At 37.8% G+C, this 22698-nt stretch overlaps 1 protein-coding gene across 1 annotated transcript; it reads left to right on the top strand.

Moving 5' to 3' along the window:
- The first annotated feature begins 11546 nt into the window (after positions 1 to 11546).
- LOC127416456 (membrane progestin receptor gamma-B) lies at positions 11547 to 20867 on the top strand. The gene is made up of 9 exons (XM_051655837.1): positions 11547 to 11565; positions 11722 to 11803; positions 12144 to 12271; positions 16426 to 16631; positions 17078 to 17204; positions 17661 to 17705; positions 17992 to 18088; positions 18400 to 18544; positions 19720 to 20867. Exons 2-9 carry the CDS (start codon positions 11750 to 11752, stop codon positions 19989 to 19991), a joined length of 1074 nt encoding a protein of 357 aa, XP_051511797.1. The 5' UTR covers positions 11547 to 11565; positions 11722 to 11749; the 3' UTR covers positions 19992 to 20867.
- The last annotated feature ends 1831 nt before the right edge of the window (positions 20868 to 22698 follow it).

A 22698-nucleotide genomic window follows, 5' to 3' on the forward strand; every position in this document is an offset into this window, starting at 1 on the left:
TTAAGCATTAATAGTTCAAAAGACTTACATTTTTATATACTGTCCTCTGAGTAACACCAAAAACTTAATTGTAAATTGTAGCAACACCTCCTCCTCGACCCTTCAGATGAGGCTCATGTTTATAACAATAACCTTGGGGAGCAGTTTCATTTAAACTAATATATTCATCCGGTTTAAGCCAGGTTTCAGTCAAACAGTGCACATCCAAACTATGATCTGTAATAATTTCATTTACAATTAGTGCTTTGGTAGAAAGAGATCTAATGTTTAGTAGCCCTATCTTTATATGATGTTTATCTTTAATTTGTTTGTTTTGTTAAAGTTTGACCTTAATTAAATTTTTTCTAAATGATTTAGTGAGGGTTTTGTGTTTGGTAGTTCGGGGAACAGACACAGTATCTATGTGATATCTTGGTGATACAGTCTCTATGTGTTGTAGTTTATGTGAACTGTGTGACGTCTCAAGGCAGCTAGCAGACGTTCGGATTAACTAGTTTGTCTGCTTCCTGACCTGGGCTCCAGTTAGTCAAATACTATCACTATTAAGCCTATGAGCCAAATTACTAGAGAGGAGAGCGGCACCTTCCTTCTCTTTAGCAGGTCAGGTCTACCCCAAAAACTCCTCCAATTGTCTATAAATCCTATTCTATTCTCCAGACACCACTCAGACATCCAACCATTCAGTGACACTAATCTACTATAAACCTCATCACCACGACAAGCAGGGAGGGGGCCAGAGCATATTACAGTGTGTGACATCATTTTTGCAAATTTACACACCTCTTTAACATTATCTCTAGTGATTTCCGACTGGCGAAGCCAGACATCATTAGTGCCGACATGAATAACAATTTTAGAAAATCTACGTTTAGCATTAGTCAGCACTTGTAAATTTGATTTGATGTTAGACGCTCTGGTACCCGAAATGCATTTAACAATAGTGGCTGGAGTCTCTATTTCCACGTTCCTTACAATAGAATCACCAATAACAAGGACTCTTTCAACATGATTCTCAGTGGGTGCATCACTGAGTGGGGAGAATTGATTGGAAACCCTAACAGGAATGGGAGTGTGGTGTCGCTTTGCTGAGCGAGTATGCCGCTGAGACGTCACCCAAACGACCAGCTGCGGGGGCTCTACAGCCGGAACCAAAGTGTGTGTGATGCTCTCTGTACTGCCCGCATCTGAAACAGTATATACTGGCTTCTCTTTCTCACTGACCTCCACTAGCGTTCGGATGCATGTCTGTAACCTTCTCCGTCAGCCTGACTAATTCCTTACATTTATCACATGTGAATCCCTCACTGCTGATGGAAGAGGCTATTGTAAACATGTGACATGCAATGCAGGAAGAAATAACATGAGCGGACGTCATGACTTACCACAGTTGTTTGTTGTTGTTGGTTGTTCCTGAGCGGTGAGGGTTTGAGATCGATATGAATCCCTCATGCAATTGTTTGTTGTTATGGTTGTTCTTGATAAGCGGTGCTTTGAGATCGATGCAATAATCTGTGTAACACAGAGGAGAAAAAGGGGTGCGCGCTGTAAAATGCACGCAGTTTAATCGCGATAAAAATAGAAAGTGGATGCACGTGGAAAATGCACGCAGTTGAATCGTGATAAGAGAATATTGCTGGGGAAAACCCGATGCTCACTGAAAAATGTTAAGGATTAAAGGCTGAAAACAGATAGTCCAATATACAATATTTATTTCTCTGGTGGGGCATGTGATGTGTTGTTTGTATTTTGGCAGTTCATGGGGGAGGTTAGCTTTATTAAAATCTCCCAGAATAATAAGAGAGTCCAGGTGTTGTTGCTCCGTGTCTGTGATGTGATCAGCCAGCTGTTGCAAAGCTGCATTCACGCATGCTTGTGGCGGGATATAAACATTCACCAGAATAAACGAGGAAAACTCCTGCGGTGAGTAGAAAGGCTTACAGTTGATGAAGAGTGCCTCTAAATTAGGACAGCACATCTTCAACGCTGTTACATCTGTACACCACCTCTCATTTTCCCCGATAACTCCGCGATGCTATCCGCTCTGAACAGCTGAATGCCTGGCAGATATAACATGCTGTCCGGGATGGCTTCACTCTGCCAGGTTTCCATGAAACACAGAGCAGCGGAGTTAGAAAAGTCCTTATTTGTTTGAGTGAGCAGAAGCAGTTCATCCATTTTGTTGGTGAGGGAGCGGACATTCACCAGATGAATACTCGGCAGCAGAGTCCTAAAGCCACGTTGACGAAGCTTCACAAGTGTGCCACCGCACTTCCCTCGCGTGCGTCTTTTGGATCGCTTGTAGAGCACCACTGCGCCTCCAACTAAGATGTCTAATAAAACGTCAGAATAATCAAACACCATCAAAAAATTTAAAGGTATGCTCTGCTGAATATTCAGCAGTTCATCCCTGATGAAACGGATCGGGAAAGAGTGACAAAAAACATGACAAACAAATAAAAGAAACAAAAACGCTAGAGAGCTCCACACCGAAGCAGCCATCTGCGGCGCCATCTTATTGCTTTTTATTGCTTTTTTTGTTTTTTTAGAGGTAAACATGCAATCTCCAAACAACGCTCATAACTGATTATGCGAACACAATTACTTCCTGGTTTCAACACGGGATCCGAACCAGGGTCTCTCATGCTTCTGACGCAATGCATGCCATAAGGGAACGTAAATACACTGGAACTGATGCAAAGATATCTGATAAAAGATGCCGCTTGTCAGCGAGTCTGCATAAAGTATCCTTTTCTAGGGTACTGGAACTATTGGAAACAACATGATGACTTCCCGTGCGATCTGTTGCAACAATTGGAATAATGCTGCCTTCACATGCTATCGGAATTATCGTAAAAATATGAGTTTCCCACTCGAAAGTTGCACATGAAGACTCCTCAAGTCATAAGTACGACTGGGAAACTCTTAGATATTTTTGATACCTGAGTTTTTGAGATGGGAGGAGTCGTAACCTTTCAACATGGCAGAGGAGAGTATGGTTTCTGTAGTGAATGACAAATTTTATTCATTTTTCCAAATACAGCTAATTGTTAGTGCTTGCCATATCAGTCACATTCATTTGTGTACTGTACATCAGCAACCATTGGATTCATGTTGTACATTTTTACACCGTGAAAATAGCTTGTATTTGACCTAAATTCCATTTTCGTCAGCAACAAGAGTAATATGTGTTATGGTGTCAAAATAAAAGAAATATGAACATGGCGTGGTCCATGTTTCCAATTTTTTTCTGACTAAAGCACTTGAACGTGATGTACTTGTAATTACCACTTTAGAAGTGGGAAGTAGGATAATTCCGATAACACATGAAGGCAGCGTGTGTTAGTAGGGGGTTAGGGGGGATGTTTAGGTTTTTAGCAGAAAATAGCTCTAATTTCAAATCTCATGTAAACATGTTTTTTCGCATTGTCTGATTTTTTTAATAAGCTCATATCCACCATCTGATTTAGTTGGTTACAATGGTCGAGTAGGAAAGTTAACTAGCAACCAACAGCACAGAGACCTGAAACATTTTTATTGTTGTGTGAATGCCTCTTCAACCATCTGTGTTTTATCTTTTAAAGTCTTTTTGATGTGCTAACTGAATCGAACACACTTCACATGATCAGGGACATACTTTTACACATACAGTGTGTATCTACACTCCATATGAAGGTTCCCAAGAGCACAGTGGCCTCCATAATTCTTAAATGGAAGAAGTTTGGAACAACCAGGACTCTTCCTAGATCTGGCCGCTTGGCCAAACTGAGCAATCGGGGGAGAAGGGCCTTGATAAAAGAGGTGACCAAGAACCTGATGGTCACTCTGGTTGAGCTCCAGAGATCATGTGTGGAGATGGGAGAAACTTGCAGAAGGACAACCATCACTGCAACACTCCACCGATCTGGGCTTTATGGCATAGTGGCCAGACAGAAGCATCTCCTCAGTGCAAGACACATGAAAGCCTGCTTAGAATTAGCAAAAAAAAAAAAAAAAAAAAAAAACCTAAAGGACTCTCAGACTGTGAGAAACAAGATTCTCTGGTCTGATGAAATGAAGTTTGAACTGTTTGGCCTCAATTCCAAGCATCATGTCTGGAGGAAACCAGGCATCGCTTATCACCTGCAAAATACCATCCCAACGGTGAAGCATGATGGTGGTAGCATAATGTTGTGGGGGTGTTTTTCAGCAGCAGGGACTGGGGGACTGGGGGACTGGTTGAAGGAAATGATTAAAGGAAAGCTGAACACAGCAAAATACAGATATCTCCTTAATGAAAACCTGGTCCAGGTTCACCTTCAAACTGGAAAATGATCCTAAGCACACAGCCAAGACAACACAAGAGTGGCTTAGGGACAACTCTGTGAATGTCCTTGAGTGGCCCAGCCAGAACCCGGACTTGAACCCAATCGAACATCTCTGGAGAGATCTGAAAATGGCTGTCCACCGACGGTCCCCATCCAACCTGACAGAGCTTGAGAGGATCTTCAGAGAAGAATGGCAGCAAATCCCCAAATTGAGGTGTGCAAAGCTTGTTGCGTCATACCCAAAAAGACTTGAGGCTGTAATCGCTGCCAAAGGTCAGCTAAGCAACTTCAAGCAACTTCAACTAAGTTGAAGCACCGTTATTTATTTATTTATTTTTTAATAAATTTGCAAAGTTATCAAAAATCTACATTTTCTTTGTGATTATGGGGTATGGAGTATAGATTGATGTGAAAAAAAAAAAAAAACATAATTTAAAACATTTTAGCATAAGGCTGCAACATACCAAAATATGAAAAAAATTAAAGGGTCTGGATTCTTTCTGAATGCACCATACCCAGGGCCGGCGCTAAATATAGTCAGACTAGGCAATTGCCTAGCCAGGGCTGTAAAGTGCGATAGTTTTGCTTGCAATTGCGATTACAAATTTTAACATACGAAAAGAAATGTTAACCCCTTCACACGTTTGCGCTAAGTGTAATTTATAGTGCTTTGAAAATCCACAAATGATGGCAATTTTCAGCATTACAACAAAGAATGTAAAATGAGTATGACTATTGTGAAATCTCGAGCACTCAAACTTTGGAGCATGGTCATGGATGTGTTTTCAGGGTCAAGGTAATATTCATTCTGTGCTCCAACATAAAATTTGCCTAGGGCCTCCTAATGTCTAGCGCCAGTCCTGCATATACCTGCAAAGCAAAGACAAAACAGCTCCCAGACTGACACAAAGCTGTCAAATTTCAGTGTATTCTTGAGTGTTTCATTACATTCAACTCATGTTTGCATCCCTGGTGAATGCAGCAGGCATTTCAGTTGCATACTTTATCATTGCAACAAGACACGGTGAGCACTGCAGCTTTTGTGTCTGTTAGAGATTCATACGCACTGGTGTCATTTCCCATTTATGACCTAATACCTCAACTGTGCAGAGTTCAGCCTCTTCTCATCCGGCACACCCAAAGATGTTGTGAAGTATTTTACCACTGGTAGTATTACTCTGCCTGGGGCAACAAAGATATCAGTCCTGAACAGCAGGAGATATCAGTGCTGCTCTGGTTGCAGGGAGAGAGACAGAGGTGGAGGAGGGAGTTGACGCTGGCATATTGTGCCAGTCTGGAGGGTTGAATAGGCCGTGCCCTCTGCAACACTGTGTTCAGTTCTGTCTGTCTGCATCTGGCCTCCATGCTGCTGCCACCGCTGCTACTTAATTATACATTAAGCAAGGCCAAACACACACACACACACACACACAACCTTGCTTACTCTCACATACATTCTCTCATGTCTGCAGACCATACACACACACTTAATGAAGCAGATGAAGAGGGTATGTTTGAGTTGAATGGAGAGAGGCAGATAATGAGAGGTGCCACAGTCATAAAACAAACACCCTTCTCTGCAAATCTGGGAAGACTGGACAAATGCCAGTATTATGGTGGATATGTGTCTTACATAGCTTTATACATCATAATTAATATATCCACTTTACAAGAGAAACTCCCGATTTAGGTTTAGGCCCAGTCTAATCATAATTAACCCTTTTAGACAAATATTTATTTTCAGCCATTTGATTTTATTGGCATGAATGGGTGACAAACCATCAAACTAAAACCCATGTTGGGCTTGATTATGCAGGCTAGGTTTCTTCAAGTTACCACTGCACTAAGTGGCTCTAAAAGTTCTTGGATTGGTTGGTGCAAAGCATTTAGTGTATATATATATTGCATTGGTTAGCATATACACTTTAATATCTTCATTAGTATAAGACTGGAAAGTCTTTCAAATTTGTGTAGCATAAAATGTGATGGATTATGGAGTCAGAGCAAAGGAGTTCCACATTTCGATAAAGCATTTCTATTTTCTAAGCCCTACATTTTGTCCTCTCTGTGGATTTATGCCATATTGTGATTTTATTAGCAATCATTGTAAAGAATACCATTTCCAAATGTTGTAATTGATTTTCAGTGAAGTGACTGACTTAGTTTTATGTGCAGCTTTATTCTTTAAAGTATGTTAATCCTAAAAGAGGCAACATGCACCACAAGATACATACTCTTTAGTTTCTTATAGGGGGTATGAGAAAGAGTTTCTCACCCAGTCTTGTTATCATTTATTATAGTTGGGTCTGTTTTGAGTATGTAGGTCACGTGACTTGGTTCAGATTTTCTGTGATCCTTAAGTCAGCCTGACCTAAAATCAACATGGAGGACATGCAGGACATGCTGAATTTGTGATAATTAATGATATATTAATCTTACTTTCTTCAGTAAAAAAACAAAACAAAAACAAACAATAAAACTGCTAAAATTAATTGTGAATATTGTCGTAAGATGCAGAAGAAGAAAATTAACTCAAATATTTTATGCTGTTATTTAGCACATTTTGAAGTGTGCGTATCCCCTGAGATATGTTGCCAGATTAAGGGAAGAAAAAGGGTTAATCCATAATATTACACATACACATTTATTACACTTACACATGTCATACATGCAACCTTAAAGCTAAACTTTTCTCAGTTTTGTTACACACACACACACACACACACACTCTCTCACACTCTTTCTCTCTCTCTCTCTCTCACACACACACTCACACACACATACACACACATACACACTTTCTCTCTCTCACTCTCTCACACACTCACACATGATTTTCCTCAATTTTTTTTCAATCCCCTTTATGCACACACACACACACACACACACACACACACTCTCTCTCTCTCACACACACACTCTCACACTCTTTCTCTCTCTCACACACACACACACACATATATACATACTTTCTCTCTCCACACACACACACGCACACACACTCTCTCTCGCACACTTGCTTGTGGTTGTCCATCGTAGTCCGATGATGACCATCTCCTTTATTTATATGTTTTTTGGTGGCTGTACAATCCAATCCTTGACTAGCACATTCGGTTGCATACAGAGCATATGAATGTTTGGCTGGAGGGGGCAGGTTTAGCTTTGTGCCTCTTTTCCTGTATCTCTTTGAGGCATTGGTTTTTTTCAATCCCCTTTATGCACACTCACTCTCACTCTCACTCTCTCTCTCACTCTCTCTCTCTCTCTCTCTCTCTCTCTCACACACACACGTATGATATGTTTTAAAATAAGAGGAAAAGTCATAAATTCATCATTGTTTGCATCAAATTAAACAGAAACATTGATGACTTTTTTGTACCTTAATAGGACAACGTATCCTGGGAGATACAACTCTTCCTTTGATTCCTTTGGATATGTTTTACTTATATCCAAATTATATAAAAAGCGACATGAAATTATTTTTTGCCAATCATTTTCCACTCTTGCCTGTTTTAGGGTTAAGGGAGAAGGAGAGTTCAAGCAGAGGTTAAGAGAGGATGAGAGTTTAAAATAAAAGGCCAAAAGGTGAAATTTGACATGCTGAAATCAGTAGATTTGTGGGAACTCAACTGGGTACTGCGAGGCAGGATGGATTATTTTAAATTAGAAAATGCTGCCATCATGTGGTGTCATTTTGTATTCCTTTTGTTTTTTGTTTTTGTTTTGTTTTTTTTTTACATAAGCACACTTCTGCTTCACCCACACAACTGTATGACTGTTGCAATATTTTTTTTTTTTATATTTAATTGTTTAATATTGTGTAATGTCTGCTTTGGACATTTTTTTCACATTCCCATGCTGATAAATTTTGAATGCAAAAACATTTAGTGCCTTTTATCGGAATATGATGGTTAATGATTTGATACTATTTAACGTGTTATATAATATGAATATATTTGTGTGTATATTTATAAATCAAAGGTCCCCACACTTCCTTTGATAGAACTTTCAGCATGTCCATATCTAGTGATCGTGAGAAAGAAATATTTTACAGTTGTAATATGTACATATGTCATTACAAGAGCTCTGTGTGGACTGATGCCTAAGTCTGTTAAACAAATTAGTTATTCACCCTCTTACAAGTGATTTAATCACATAACATCACACTTAATTAGTATATTATGCATCACATTATTTAAATAACACACGTAGTTTGCTGTCATTTCTAATCAGAAGCATGCAATAATTAGGAGGCGACCAGAAATGTCATACTTGGGAAATGACGAAAACAAATTTAAAGGAATATTCCGGGTTCAATACAAATTATGCTCAATCGACAGAATTTGTGGCATCATATTGATTACCACTAAAAAATAATTTAGACATCCCTCCGCAAAAATCCGGAGAAGGTTATACAGGTGCATCTCAATAAATTAGAATGTCGTGGAAAAGTTCATTTATTTCAGTAATTCAACTCAAATTGTGAAACTCGTGTATTAAATAAATTCAATGCACACAGACTGAAGTAGTTTAAGTCTTTGGTTCTTTTAATTGTGATGATTTTGGCTCACATTTAACAAAAACCCACCAATTCACTATCTCAAAAAATATAAGACCATAAGACCAATAAAAAAAACATTTTTAGTGAATTATTGGCCTTCTGGAAAGTGGAAACTGTGGAAACTTAACACTGGACTTCAAGCAACTTGGGCTATGAGCTTCTCCACCCTTCCTCCAGACTCTAGGACCTTGGTTTCCAAATGAAATACAAAACTTGCTCTCATCTGAAAAGAGGACTTTGGACCACTGGGCAACAGTCAAGTTCTTCTTCTCCTTAGCCCAGGTAAGACGCCTCTGACGTTGTCTGTGGTTCAGGAGTGGCTTAACAAGAGGAATACGACAACTGTAGCCAAATTCCTTGACACGTCTGTGTGTGGTGGCTCTTGATGCCTTGACCCCAGCCTCAGTCCATTCCTTGTGAAGTTCACCCAAATTCTTGAATCGATTTTGCTTGACAATCATAAGGTTGCGGTTCTCTCGGTTGGTTGTGCATCTTTTTCTTCCACACTTTTGCCTTCCACTCAACTTTCTGTTAACATGCTTGGATACAGCACTCTGTGAACAGCCAGCTTCTTTGGCAATGAATGTTTGTGGCTTACCCTCCTTGTGAAGGGTGTCAATGATTGTCTTCTGGACAACTGTCAGATCAGCAGTCTTCCCCATGATTGTGTAGCCTAGTGAACCAAACTGAGAGACCATTTTGAAGGCTCAGGAAACCTTTGCAGGTGTTTTGAGTTGATTAGCTGATTGGCATGTCACCATATTCTAATTTTTTGAGATAGTGAATTGGTGGGTTTTTGTTAAATGTGAGCCAAAATCATCACAATTAAAAGAACCAAAGACTTAAACTACTTCAGTCTGTGTGCATTGAATTTATTTAATACACGAGTTTCACAATTTGAGTTGAATTACTGAAATAAATGAACTTTTCCACGACATTCTAATTTATTGAGATGCACCTGTATATCTGCAGGCATTGCTCCAAAAAAGGGCGTGAGCTCCAAATCGCCATTAAAGATATAGGGAGCCCCTAGCCTAAACCTTTCCCTAACCTGAACTGTGAGTGGAAGTGACGCCTCCTTTTGGAGTTGGCGCAACCCCCTTTTGAAGTAACCCCTCCCTCTTCTGGAGATTCCGCCCCCATTTGGAGGTCTCCAGCCTGCAGCTCCACCTACTTGGAAATCTGAGTTACACAGTGAGGCACTTACAATGGAAGTGAATGGGGCTAATCCGTAAATGTAAAAACACTCAATATTTTAAAAGTTTAGCCACAAAACATAACAATATGTGTGTTAACATGATTTTAGTGTGATAAAATCGCTTGCTAACCTTTTCTGTGTAAAGTTATAGCCAATTTTACAACTTCGTTGCCATGATAATGTAATGACAACAACCCCTAAAATGACTGTAAAAATTATGATTAAAGCAACATTGCAGCTCAAATAATACATGAGATTTAACAGAATAATGAAAGTGCTTTTATAAAATTCTAAGCTTCACTTTCTGCCTTTAAACCTCCAAAAATTGGCCCAATTGACTTCCATTGTAAGTGCCTCACTGTCACCTCGATTTTTGCTTTTTTTAAAAGAAAAGGAGGGATGAGTCAAAATTATTTGTTGTGGTAATCAATATTATGCCACAAATGCTATCAATTGATCTTGTATTGAACCTGGAATATTCCATTCACATGTTAATGATACTGTTAATAAAGTCTCTCCCCTAGAATTCATGTTCCCATTTAGTTTAACCCACCAAAATTCTTCCAGTGTCTAAAGAGAGACAATAATTGTGAACATTTACAGTTTGCTTTAGATAAGTGTTCTTGAAATCAAATCACACTGAACACCTTTTTTCATTGTAATAAGATAAGTACAAGTAGGAGAATGGTGACAGTACTGATTTAGTATCTAATGGATTAAGATTGTGTGTGTTTGTGTGTGTGTGTTGGGTGGTTTACGAGGACATTTTTTTAGGTTACAAACTGGTAATTACAAGGGTATTATGCTATAAATGTGGTTTATGAGGACATTTCTAGTGTCCCCATAAATAAAATTGCTTAAAAATAAATAAATAAAAATAAATAAATATGAATTTTAGTTTTTAATATTAGTTTTTGTTTTTTAAATGTGAAAATGCAGAACGTTTTTTGTGAGGGTTAGGTTTACGGTTAGGTTAGGGTTAGGGGATAGAATCTATAGTTCGTACAGAATAAAAAGAATTATGTCTATGGAGAGTCCTCATAAGGATAGCTGCACTAACATGTGTGTGTGTGTGTGTGTGTGGACTGCTTTTCATGTTTTCAATGACCTTCTTTCACACCCTCTATTCATTCATTACACAACTTTAACTGCACTGACTGATTAATACTGGCCTGAACACCCCACCCTGACCAAAAAAAGTATCACAAAAGGCAAGAAGCTCAGAGATTCTAATAGTTGAATTATGATACAAACCTGGCTCTTTTTATTTGTGTTAATGAGGCTTGCATAAGTTGACCGGTATTAAACTTGAGTTCAAAAGTTTCTGAGAAACCTGTTGAACTTGCTGAAATCCAGCAAAGAAAAAAACTAAACAAAAAACAAAAGGGATGATAAGTTTGCAATGGAACTGTCACTTATGTAAAACAATGTGCTGCTGAACAATTTTGAATGCTCTGTTACCTACTGTAGCTGGTGTGTCAGGAGTGTGTTCGATGCTTTAGGTGTGTGTGTGTTTATGTTAGAGGTTGATGCAAGGAAAAGGGCAGGGCTAACCAAGCCAGTCTCACATTGGATAAACTGGAAGAGTCTCTGTATGTGCATTTTTCTCTCTGTACCTGTCTTTGTGTTAATGTATTTGCATCTCTCTCTTGAGTCAGGCAGTTAGGGGCCGTTCATCTGGGGAACATGTTCAGCCTGATCAAACTGCCGCGTGTCCGTACTGTCCACCAGGTGCCTAAAGTAAGTTCCTTCATTTGACAATACAAAAAAGTACCACACCAAAGAGATATCATGTGTGACTTCAACTGATTTACATTATTTGATGTTACTAGCTTGGGGTGTTTTCTTGAAGTAGATAAATAATAAATTTTTTGTTTACCCTTTAATTACTGTGCATCCTGATGTGCAACAGTTTGAAGGTGTGTGCCCAAACACATAATAATCCTACATTGTTTAGCTGGCTTGCCTTTAACATTTTCACCTGTAGAGAGCTAGGCATGTGCAGTTCTTTGCTTTCTTTGTCTTATTAAATGAGGAGTGGATTCTATGATGTGTTGTGAGGACTCTTTTCCCATTGCAGGCATTCCAGGAGGACAGTATCATCTCTGGTTATCGACACCCTCGTAGTTCGGCCACAGACTGTGTCCTTAGTCTCTTCCAGCTCACCAACGAAACACTCAATGTCTGGACACATTTTCTACCAACCTGGTACAGTGAAACAGTTGTTTGTTTGCAAAATCATGATGTCTTAAGCATACTATCTCGCTTATTGTTACTCTTTATCTCTCTTGCTTTCTCTCCTTGCCACTTGCCCTCTGTTTGGCTTTTACATGAAATCTTGTTGTCTTGTGCATACACAACCTCACAAATGCTAGGATATAAAGAGCTCCCATAACTATAATGACACAAATCTGGGTTCCATGATAATAGCAGTTACTGCAGATTGACTGTACTATGTGCTGAGATTCAGTTTCAGACTCAGAAACTGCACAGTGGTGTATCTCTTCTCTCACAGAGGGTTAGCCCAGCTGGGCAGCTCCTGGGAGAATTTAACCTTGCTGGATGATCACAGAAAGTCTGCTATCACGGTTAATGAGCTCCCAGCATGATTCTCACCAGAGTGTTCACAAGACGTAAACATGTCGAAGAGCTGTAATTCTCTGGGAAATACTGGACCATAGCAAAGTCTGTCCACTGGGCTGCCATCACACTCCTGGGCAGCTATTTTCTACAGATGCAAGCAGCATAAAAGTACAGCTCCTATCTACTTGAATGGGGAAAGACCGAAATCTCCAAAAGTGTTGGTCAAGATTACGGTCAAAGAACATTTTTCAAATCAGCAGTAAAATCTGACAACAATGGTCTCATAAATTGTACATCTTTAGCTCAGATCCAGCTAAAAAATGCTATTTTTCAGGCTGATCTGGCTAATACGCATGCACGTTCTCGAGTTGACTTAACGGCGATATCTGTATGTATCTAAAAGGTGATTGGCTCTTTTACCTTTAAGGTGGGACTTCCTTTTCTACATCCACCATATTGGGTGTTCCATCCTGTTTCTCCCATTCGTTTTGATACAAGTTGTCCTTGTTGGGCTAAATAGTCTTTGACCAAAGACTTTGAACGTCTGCCTGTCTACATTTCATTTATGCACAGGTTTATGATTAATATTTTTCATGGTAAGTTACTGTTTAGTTTACAGTAACTGTTTGATGTGATAGCATTTTATAAGGCTGAAAACTGAGTTGCATTCTTAAACTATATTTGCATTTTCTAGGAACTTGTAAGGCAGCAAAAGAGTAGAGTACGTAAGCTTAGGTTTAAAGGCCAATTCATACTGCCCCAACAAACTCCAACAAACACGGTTGTTGCATTTTGTTGAATCAGTGTGTTAACCCTGTTGGTGTTTGTTAGAGGTGTGACAATGACAGTTATGCTTCTTAGTATTCAATTGCAATGTTCACATCGTGTCGAAATTACTGTAATTACAAGATTGCAACTCAGAGAGTGTACTCGAAGCTGTTCACATCCTGGGACCTCGGAAGTTATTTGCTTCTATGACAACACTCATAACATTAAAATAGATTTGTTGTTGGTAACAGCAAAATATTTATCATTACATTAATTCATTAAGTCACCTACATATGTTGTTGCAATGTGTTTAAGAACAAAGAAAGTGCTCCAGGTAACAATGGCATAATAAAATAGGCATATCAAACAAAAATATGTGTTCACTACTTGTTAAGGCCGTTGCCCTGTTGGTTCTTTTTACGTGACTTTTTACTGAGTTTACAACTTAATTATGAGTTCTTCGAAGACGTGAACGAAGTCGGAATCTACAGTATTAAGATTGGTAATTCTGACATGACGTGAATGCACCTTAAGGGCACGTCCACACTAATACGTTTTCATTTGAAAACTCAGTTTTCAGTTTCCTAATGTCATAGTTTTCCAAAGTATGCTGTAATGGTGACGTTTTCTGTTTTCAGTAGAGGAAAATGCTGTTCTAGTGTGGATGGGGTGTAAATGTAGCAAAATTAATGCATTTTCAAACAGAATATAGTGTGAATATGACCTAAATCCAATTGCAAACTTTGTAATGTTGGTTTTTGTTGGAGTTTTTTGGTGTTTCTTGGGGCAGTGTGAAATAGCCTTTAGGCTTTCCATAAATGAAATGCTGCATCAGAGCCACTTTGCCAGTGCCATGACTCTCAGTATACATCTTGGGTTATGTTGCCTGCACACAAGAATCAACACAAAACAGCACTTTCTTTGAAGTGTAAATGATAGATGTACCCATCAAAATTCAATAGACAAAGAGGTGTAAGCCAGAGGGGAACTGGCTCCCCCAGCTGAGCATAGTTTCTTCCCAGTTTTTTTTTGGATAAATAATAATTATTCAAAACCAATTGATAACCGCTGAAAAAGTGAAATATTGAAATAAATATTGTTAGTTCATGATACATAATTCATTTACTAATGTTAACAAATACAACCTTATTGTTAAGTTTTACCAAAAATATAAAGTTTACAAGAACCAAAATTAGATTTAAGACTGAAATTATCTAAATGGAGTTTTATGTTAAGCATTTTGGGCTGGATTTATTGCAGATGTTTAATACATAGGGTTAGAGGCAGAACAACTCTGATATCAGAATGTCTGAGAATAGCAATAAAGTGTTGCCTTGAAGGCACAAACTAATTAATTCTGACATTTGATAGCAAACCTACTGCAGTGCCTGCTCTTTCTCAGATCATCCTTTATTTCTTCAAATAACTTTAGGTCTGCAAGTGGAACTGAAATATAATCCAGCATCATATTAAACAGGGCTGTACAACAAGCATGAAAATATTTGTTGAGGCAAACTTCCAAAATCCTCTCATAATATATTCATTTACCCACGCATTTCCATTTCCATGTACAGCTCATTGCAAAATGGTAGTTTTAATACTCATCTATTTAAAGCATACAATATCTCAAAACTAACACACCCTCTGATTTCACACAATGGTTAAATACAGTAACCCGACAGTAAATCAATGAAAGGACAAAACTTTGTACAGTATCTGTAACTTGACCCTACATTAATATTTGCTCATGTTTAACAAACTGATCCCTTCAAATTAAGCAAGAGCAAATCAGACCTTGTTAAGTGATTCATCACTGAAAATCCTTATATTTAAAGACCAGATTTTTAAATTTCACATTCTCTGTTTGTCTTAAAAGTATCTCCTTTAAAAATCTTTACAGCCCAAGTTCTTAGCCATGATGTTACATACAGTGGGGTCCAAATGTCTACAACCACTAATGAAAATGTTGTGCTTCCATTTTTATATATTTAAAATAACATTTACAAATAATTTGGGTTAAAATTTGATTTGAAAAATTTCAAATTTCAAAATTTACCATTTGGTATGTTCCTCTTTTTGTGTAATGATAATCTGTACTTGAGCTGGCAAGGACTTGCCAAGTTTGTGCAAAACCTGATGATCCATGTTATTCCAGCATGATTTGAGAATTTTGCAAAGGGCATCTTGTGTGATTCAAATTAAGCAATTTGATCTACATAGGAGACATAGAAGTTAAAATGGTCAATGTCAAAGATTTGCTTATTTTGACCCTAAAACTACATTTCTTTTGTTCATTTTAAGTCAAAACATCTCTTTGTTATACATTTTTAAAAATCCAAAAACTTCCAGGTTTAATTTAGATATTAAATCCTAGATTTTCAATATGGTCTCAGACTTTTGGACCCCACTGTATGTCAACATAGACACAGGCCTCCGCAGTGCTCTTTAAGATTAAACCATACAGTAAATGCCTACACACCTAGACTGATAAGGCTGCTTTGTGTGGTCTGTATGTACAGTATCTTAATGAACTTCTTTTTGTATCTTGTTATTCAGTCTGATGCATCCCTAGCAAGTCAGGCCAGGTTAAACTTATGAATAGAATATACCTCCCCAGTCCCCACCCTCTGTCATTCTATTGTTTTGTTTTGTATTTCTGCAGTAAAAAAAAAAAAAAAAAAAAAACAGTCACTTGCTTCGATCACGATTCTATTAAGAAGTAAATTATCCATACCAGCTATCTGTCCTCTAGCATTTCTAATACACCACTACCAGTCAAAAAGAATGGAAAATGTTGAGTTAATGCTCCTTTGAGAGGGAATGGATTTCAGTCTGTTGTGTTGTTCTCCTTGTTATGTTCCTGTGTTTAATGTTTATTCCACCAAGAGAAAACTCTATTCATGGAATTATTTAATTATATATATTTTTTGTTGTGAGTTCCAGTCTCAAAGTGCTGTGTCAACATTATTGTCTTTCATTATCACATCTCCCTCTCTCTCTCTCTCTGTCAGGTATTTTCTATGGAAGTTGATGACTGTGTTGTTGATGGAGGATGTGTGGTATGATGAGTATACATGGCCTCTTCTGGCCTTTCTGTTTTCCTGCTGTATGTACCCACTGGCCTCCAGCTGTGCCCATACCTTCAACACCATGTCTACCCATGCTCGCCATATCTGCTACTTCTTTGACTACGGAGCGCTCAGTCTGTACAGCCTTGGTAAAGACACACACACACACACACACACACACACACACACACATTTAAACATTATCAATTCCTTCACTTGTTATAGAAAATATTGCCATAAAAACTATGTTCAAGGTTAAAGGTTCTGTGTGGCCATATGTAACAAAGTACAAGGAAATTCTTGCACAACTAGTACAATATACTGTACATCAAATACTGTACATGCAATTGTAAGCTGTTCTAAATAGAATAGAAGTTTATGTGTCTATAAATAAATGCTAAATGTAAGCTGTTGTTCTTATCAGTAGCACAACCATATTATTTATGTATATTTTTTTATGTACAAGAAACAAACCTTACACACAAACCACACAGTTATGCCTTAGACCACATCCTATCACACTTCCATGCATCGTTACCTAATCATTCACACCACATTAATTTGCATTCACGTGTCTGCTTGCATGTTGATACAGGTTCAGCTATCAGCTTCTCTGCATATGTTATACCTGATGCATGGGTCAACAGCATTTTTCACGCATACTACATTCCAGTAGCTGTTTTTAACTCCATTCTCTCAACCAGCCTAGCCTGCTACTCAAGGTAATGTTCCAGTTCATTCTACCTATTTAACTGCTTTGTTATCACACCACCATACTGATAATGGAAATGCAGGTTTCATAAATGTGGGCAACAGACTGGCGAGGAGTATGTGATTATTTGGAAAAAAGCTCTGTTCATTATCTCAGAGAACTAAGAGAAATATTGGGAATTATAGCTACTATTGTTTACACATATAATACACACCTTCTGTCCCATCATCCATCCAACTCAATATAATTTTAAACATTTGGAGAACTTAGAAGTCTGATGCAAATTGCTTACTGAAAAATCAAGCTGACTGGAATTCATAAAATGTTCCATGGCACACAGAAATAATGTAAAGTATGCAATAAGTTGCCATAGGCTATTACTGTGCTAAATGTCTCATCTTTGTTATATTACATAATACTATATTACAGATTTATAGCTCAATATTCCTTTTTTTTTTTTGCTAAGGCTTGGCTTACCATTCCTTCACTATAACCATGACATCGATGAAAGGTAACATTTTAAACACAGAATTTGTTTGAATCCTCCAGTGCAATCTAACTCCGCACACTTTCAAAATCTTGCTTTTCCTTTTTTACTTTATACAACGCATAAAAGTATTAACACAAAACAATTCTATCTCATGATGTTCATCAGGCAATTATCCATTATTGTGATTATATACAATCAAAACTCTGAATCTAATTATAATAGCATAATACTTCACACTTCACTGGGCCTGCACTGAAACTGATGCTATAACTAGTGAACATAAAAATGTGTGTCTTTATCTTTTCAGATTCTCCCAGAGACAGAGCCCAAGGCTGAGTAAGGTTTTGCGAATTCTTGCCTTCGCCTTCCCCTACCTGTTTGACAACATTCCTCTCTTCTACAGGGTAAGTTTCTGTATGCACCCATACAAACACCCAGGCTGTTGCTCAGCCAAAGTTCATTGAGGTTAAATTAATCTTTATCTGTTAATCATATCATATTTGTTTATCACTAAGGAGGACACATCAGACAATGAAGAGCTCTTCTTTTGTCAGTGATTTTTTTTAATGTATAAAAATAATCATAAACTGATGCATTAACCAAAAGCCTGCAAATAACAAAAATCTGTGTTCTAGAATGTTTATACATTTTAGTGGAGAATAATGTCATACTTACTTGTGCAACTTGTAATTATTGTTCATTTGTCTCTCTCTAGTTATTTCTGTGTGAAGGTGAGGGTTGCACTGATAATGAGGCAAATTCCATTCATGTTCACCACACATTGCTCGCATTTCTTACCGGATTCTTGTTTGCAACACACCTACCTGAGAGACTGGCACCTGGACGCTTCGACTATATAGGTAAGTGATGACTCATACAGCCAACAGCTGCTCCGTAAAAAGAGTCACAATTACATAAATATTAGATATTTTGCAGAGTACTCTAACCTAAAATAAATGGCTTCATGTGGTAACATCTAAATTAACTGGTTTTATTCCAGTCAAAAATATGATTTAAAGGGATAGTTCACCCAAAAATGAAAATTCTCTCATCATTCACTCACCCACATGCCATCCCAGATGTGTATGACTTTCTTTCTTCTGCTGAACACAAACAAAGATTTTTAGAAGAATATTTCATCTCTGTAGATCAATACAATGCAAGTGAAAGGGTACCAAAATTCTGAAGCTCCAAAATGCATATATAGGCAGCATAAAGGTAATCCATGAGACTCCAGTGGTTAAATCCATGTCTTCTGAAGCGATAAGTGTGGGTGAGAAACAGATCATTTTTTTTTTTTTTTTACAATAAATTCTCCTCCCTGCCCAGTAGGTGGCGATTTCATGAAGAATGTGAATTGCCAAAAATAAAAGAAGAAAGTGAAAGTGAACCTGAAAGTGGAGATTTATAGTGATAAAGGACTTAAATATTGATCTGTTTCTCACCCACACCTATCATATCACTTCTAATGATATGGATTTAACTACTGAGTCATATGGATTACTTTTCTGCTGCCTTTATGTGCTTTTGGAGCTTAACATTTTTGGTAACCATTCACTTGCATTGTGAGGACCTACAGAGTTAAAATATTCTTCAAAAAATCTTTGTTTGTGTTCAACAGAAGAAAGAAATTCATACACATCTGGCATGGCATGAGGGTGAGTAAATTATGAGAGAATTTTAATTTTTGGGTGAACTGTTTCTTTAACATCACTGAATCCCCCTTAATACATTAGGTTGCACCAACAAAAGTAATTTTAAGGGTTAGGTCACGTAGAACAACAATTGCAGGCAACCCTTTTTTATACTGTACGTTTGTAGTCATCTGAAGTATGGCCCTGTCTTAGAATCTATCCTAGAAGACCCCATTGGTTTGAACTAGTTCATTAGCAGGGTGTTACCATATATTGCTTAAGTAGTAAGAATAACATTGGTAGTACACCACTCCAAACTCAGCCACTGTCTCTGGTATTACTCAATGCCTCCAATCACTCTGCACTGTTTCATGCCAGTGTCTCTTTTCTGGCCCCTACAGGTCACAGCCATCAGCTGTTCCACGTATGTGGGATCATTGGGACACACTTTCAGATGAAGGCCATAGAAACTGACATGATGCTGAGACGATCACAGCTGCTGGTCAGTGGTCCAGCCATCACCTTTAACAACACAGTGGGGGCTGCTCTGGTCTGTGTCTGCATCAGTTTAGGAATCATATGCATTTATAGTCTACCTCTGCTCTATGGCTTCCCACCCAGAAACACAGCCATCAAAGATGCTTGCAATGATGGACAGAAATGCAAGGACTAAGAGCTCCTTGAGACACAGGTTGTCTGAGAAAGATTGATTGCAGTCTTGCACAAATATTTAAATGACCAAAGTTATTATGGAAATGTATCTAGGACATTCTTACTAGATATGACGTTGTAAAAATCCCCAAGAGGGGTTTATAAGTTTACTGAAGCTATGCACACTGAGATTGCAAAGAGTAATGAGTGAGTAAATGTGTTACTACTTCTCAGGGGAGTGCAAGGTAAGGCACTGTTAATCTCGGGACATTATATGTTAGTGGGAGGGTTTGTTAAACATGACTCCATTTCATTTATGATGTAAAGACAAACACTACACAAGCTCACAGCACGGACCTCAGCAAATCACTAACAACATTAAATTGTGCGCTATATTAGTTGTGTGCACAGAATCCCAAAGTCTACAGTGGCAATCAGGATTTTTACTACATATTTCCTCTCTGTAAAACTGTAAAACAGCATAAGATTTAATTAAAGAAAAAGAGGTTTCTGTGGGAGGAATTTTTTTTTTTTTTCATAACATCTGTTCATACCTATTGGTCATGTAACCAAAACTTAATCTATTTATTGTTTCCAGGACTCTTTATAATAAAAGTATTTTTAATTTTTTATTTTTTTTTTATTTTATTGAAATGTAAATCTAATCTATTAATGAAATGAAAAGAGAAATTCTGATTGATAGTGTCTTAGTGTATATTATACTGCCCTTTACAGCCTGGTGGGAGCAAGGCATTTTTTTTTAAAAGTCACAAAATCTACAGAAAACTCTACAAGCAGCATTGAAAAGCTGAATAGAGGGATGCATGAGACCATGGAGTGATTGTGATTTTGTATTAAAACTGGATTATAATAATTTTATATAAAACAATATGTGCTGCATTGTTGTTATCGCATGATCCTTAAAATGACTGTAGTAGTTGTCATTTCAACTGTTTCTTCACAAACAAGGCTAAACTGTATGTCCATAGGGCATGTGCCATGCTAGTTTGTTCAGCAGTTCATGCGATTTTTAAGCAGTGTATTAAAGCCACAAAAAATTAAAATAACAGTCACTGTGGGTCAAAAAAGCCAAACCTGTTCTTCATGAGATGGCCATGTGTGTGTGAAATCTAAAATGTTTAGCTACTTTCAAATTTCAAAATTGTACATACAATTTGCTAAGCAACCACAGCACTAAATGGTCCCATAATTAAGATTAAAGGGATAGTTCACCCAAAAATGAAAATGTTCTCATTATTTACTCAAACTCATGCTATCCCAGATGTGTATGACTTTCTTTCTTTTGCTGAACACAAATTAAGATTTTTAGAAAAATATTTCAACTCTGTAGGTCCTGACAATGCAAGTGAATGGTGGCCAGAACTTTGAAGCTCCAAAAATCATATAAAGGCAGCATAAAAGTAATCCTCCAGTGGTTTAATATATGTCTTCTGAAGCGATGCAATCACTTTGGTGAGAAACAGTTCAATATTTCAGTCCTTTTTTACTATAAATCTCCACTTTAATTTTCAAATTCTTCCTCTTCTTTTTTTGGCGATTCACATTCTTTGTGCATATCTCCAGATTTTTAGTAAAAACTGACTTTATTTTGATGGTCCTCCTACAGATATTGCTATAGCTAGTAAACTGTGTTTCAACAAACATTCAGTAGACTTTAAGTAGCCTGTATAACAGCAAAATAAGAGCTTATCAACTTACTTGCTATAGCTAGTAAACAATGTCACTTATAGTCAGTTGAATATCTGTAGGGGGACCATCAAATAAAGTGTTACCAAATATAGATCTGTTTCTCACCCACACCTATCATATTGCTTCTGAAGACCTGGATTTAACCACTGGAGTCAACTGGATTACTTTTATGCTGCCTTTATGAGCTTTTTGAACCTTCAAAGTTCTGGTCACCACTCACTTGCATTGTATGGACCTACAGAGCTTAAATATCCTTCTAAAAATCTTCAACTGTGTTCAGCAGAAGAAAGAAAGTAATACACATCTATGGTATGAGGATGATTATTTTCATTTTGGGGTAAACTATCACTTTTATAAATTGTTATAAAGATATCCTGCATGACATATTTGGTAACTTCACTCCAAGGTCACAAAGGTTACAGCTACTTTTAAAAAGCACAATATTAAGAAGAAGAAGAGCAAGAGCAACTGGGTTCTAGCAGCCATATTGCCTCTAAAATACAGAAAGCATTTTCCATGCATTGATTTTACAAAATAGAGCTTGAAACTCGTATAAAATGAAGTCAGGAGGCACCACTTCACCAAAGGAAGCATAAATTTACCACCTCAGGACAGCAAAGAAAATACTAGATAGGTACATGTGAGTGGTGCTTGCCATGGCAATATTCGCTGCCACAATGTCCCACCAAGGGCCTCAGTGTACTATCCCAAATCAAACAAGCTCACCCCCATGTCTCTACGATGTTCTGGTGACAAGATATGGCTGGGTCATGTTGCTGTATGGTTGCTAGGGTGCTCTGGATAGTTGCTATGTAGTTGCCAGAGTGTTACTGAATGGTTACTGAGCCGTTCAGTAACCATTCAGTAACAAGACTCGGGTTTGGTAGCCCGAGTCAATGAATGTTAAATCTATAGGATTTTTTAGCGATATTCTTGATACCACATCAGTATCGGAAGTATCCATACTTTAGTATCGATCCGCCCATCCCTAGCGCGAAGGTATTGTAAGGGGGGCGCGG

This window comes from Myxocyprinus asiaticus, chromosome 2 (assembly GCF_019703515.2).
Source record: "Myxocyprinus asiaticus isolate MX2 ecotype Aquarium Trade chromosome 2, UBuf_Myxa_2, whole genome shotgun sequence".
NCBI classification, from domain to species: Eukaryota; Metazoa; Chordata; class Actinopteri; order Cypriniformes; family Catostomidae; genus Myxocyprinus; species Myxocyprinus asiaticus.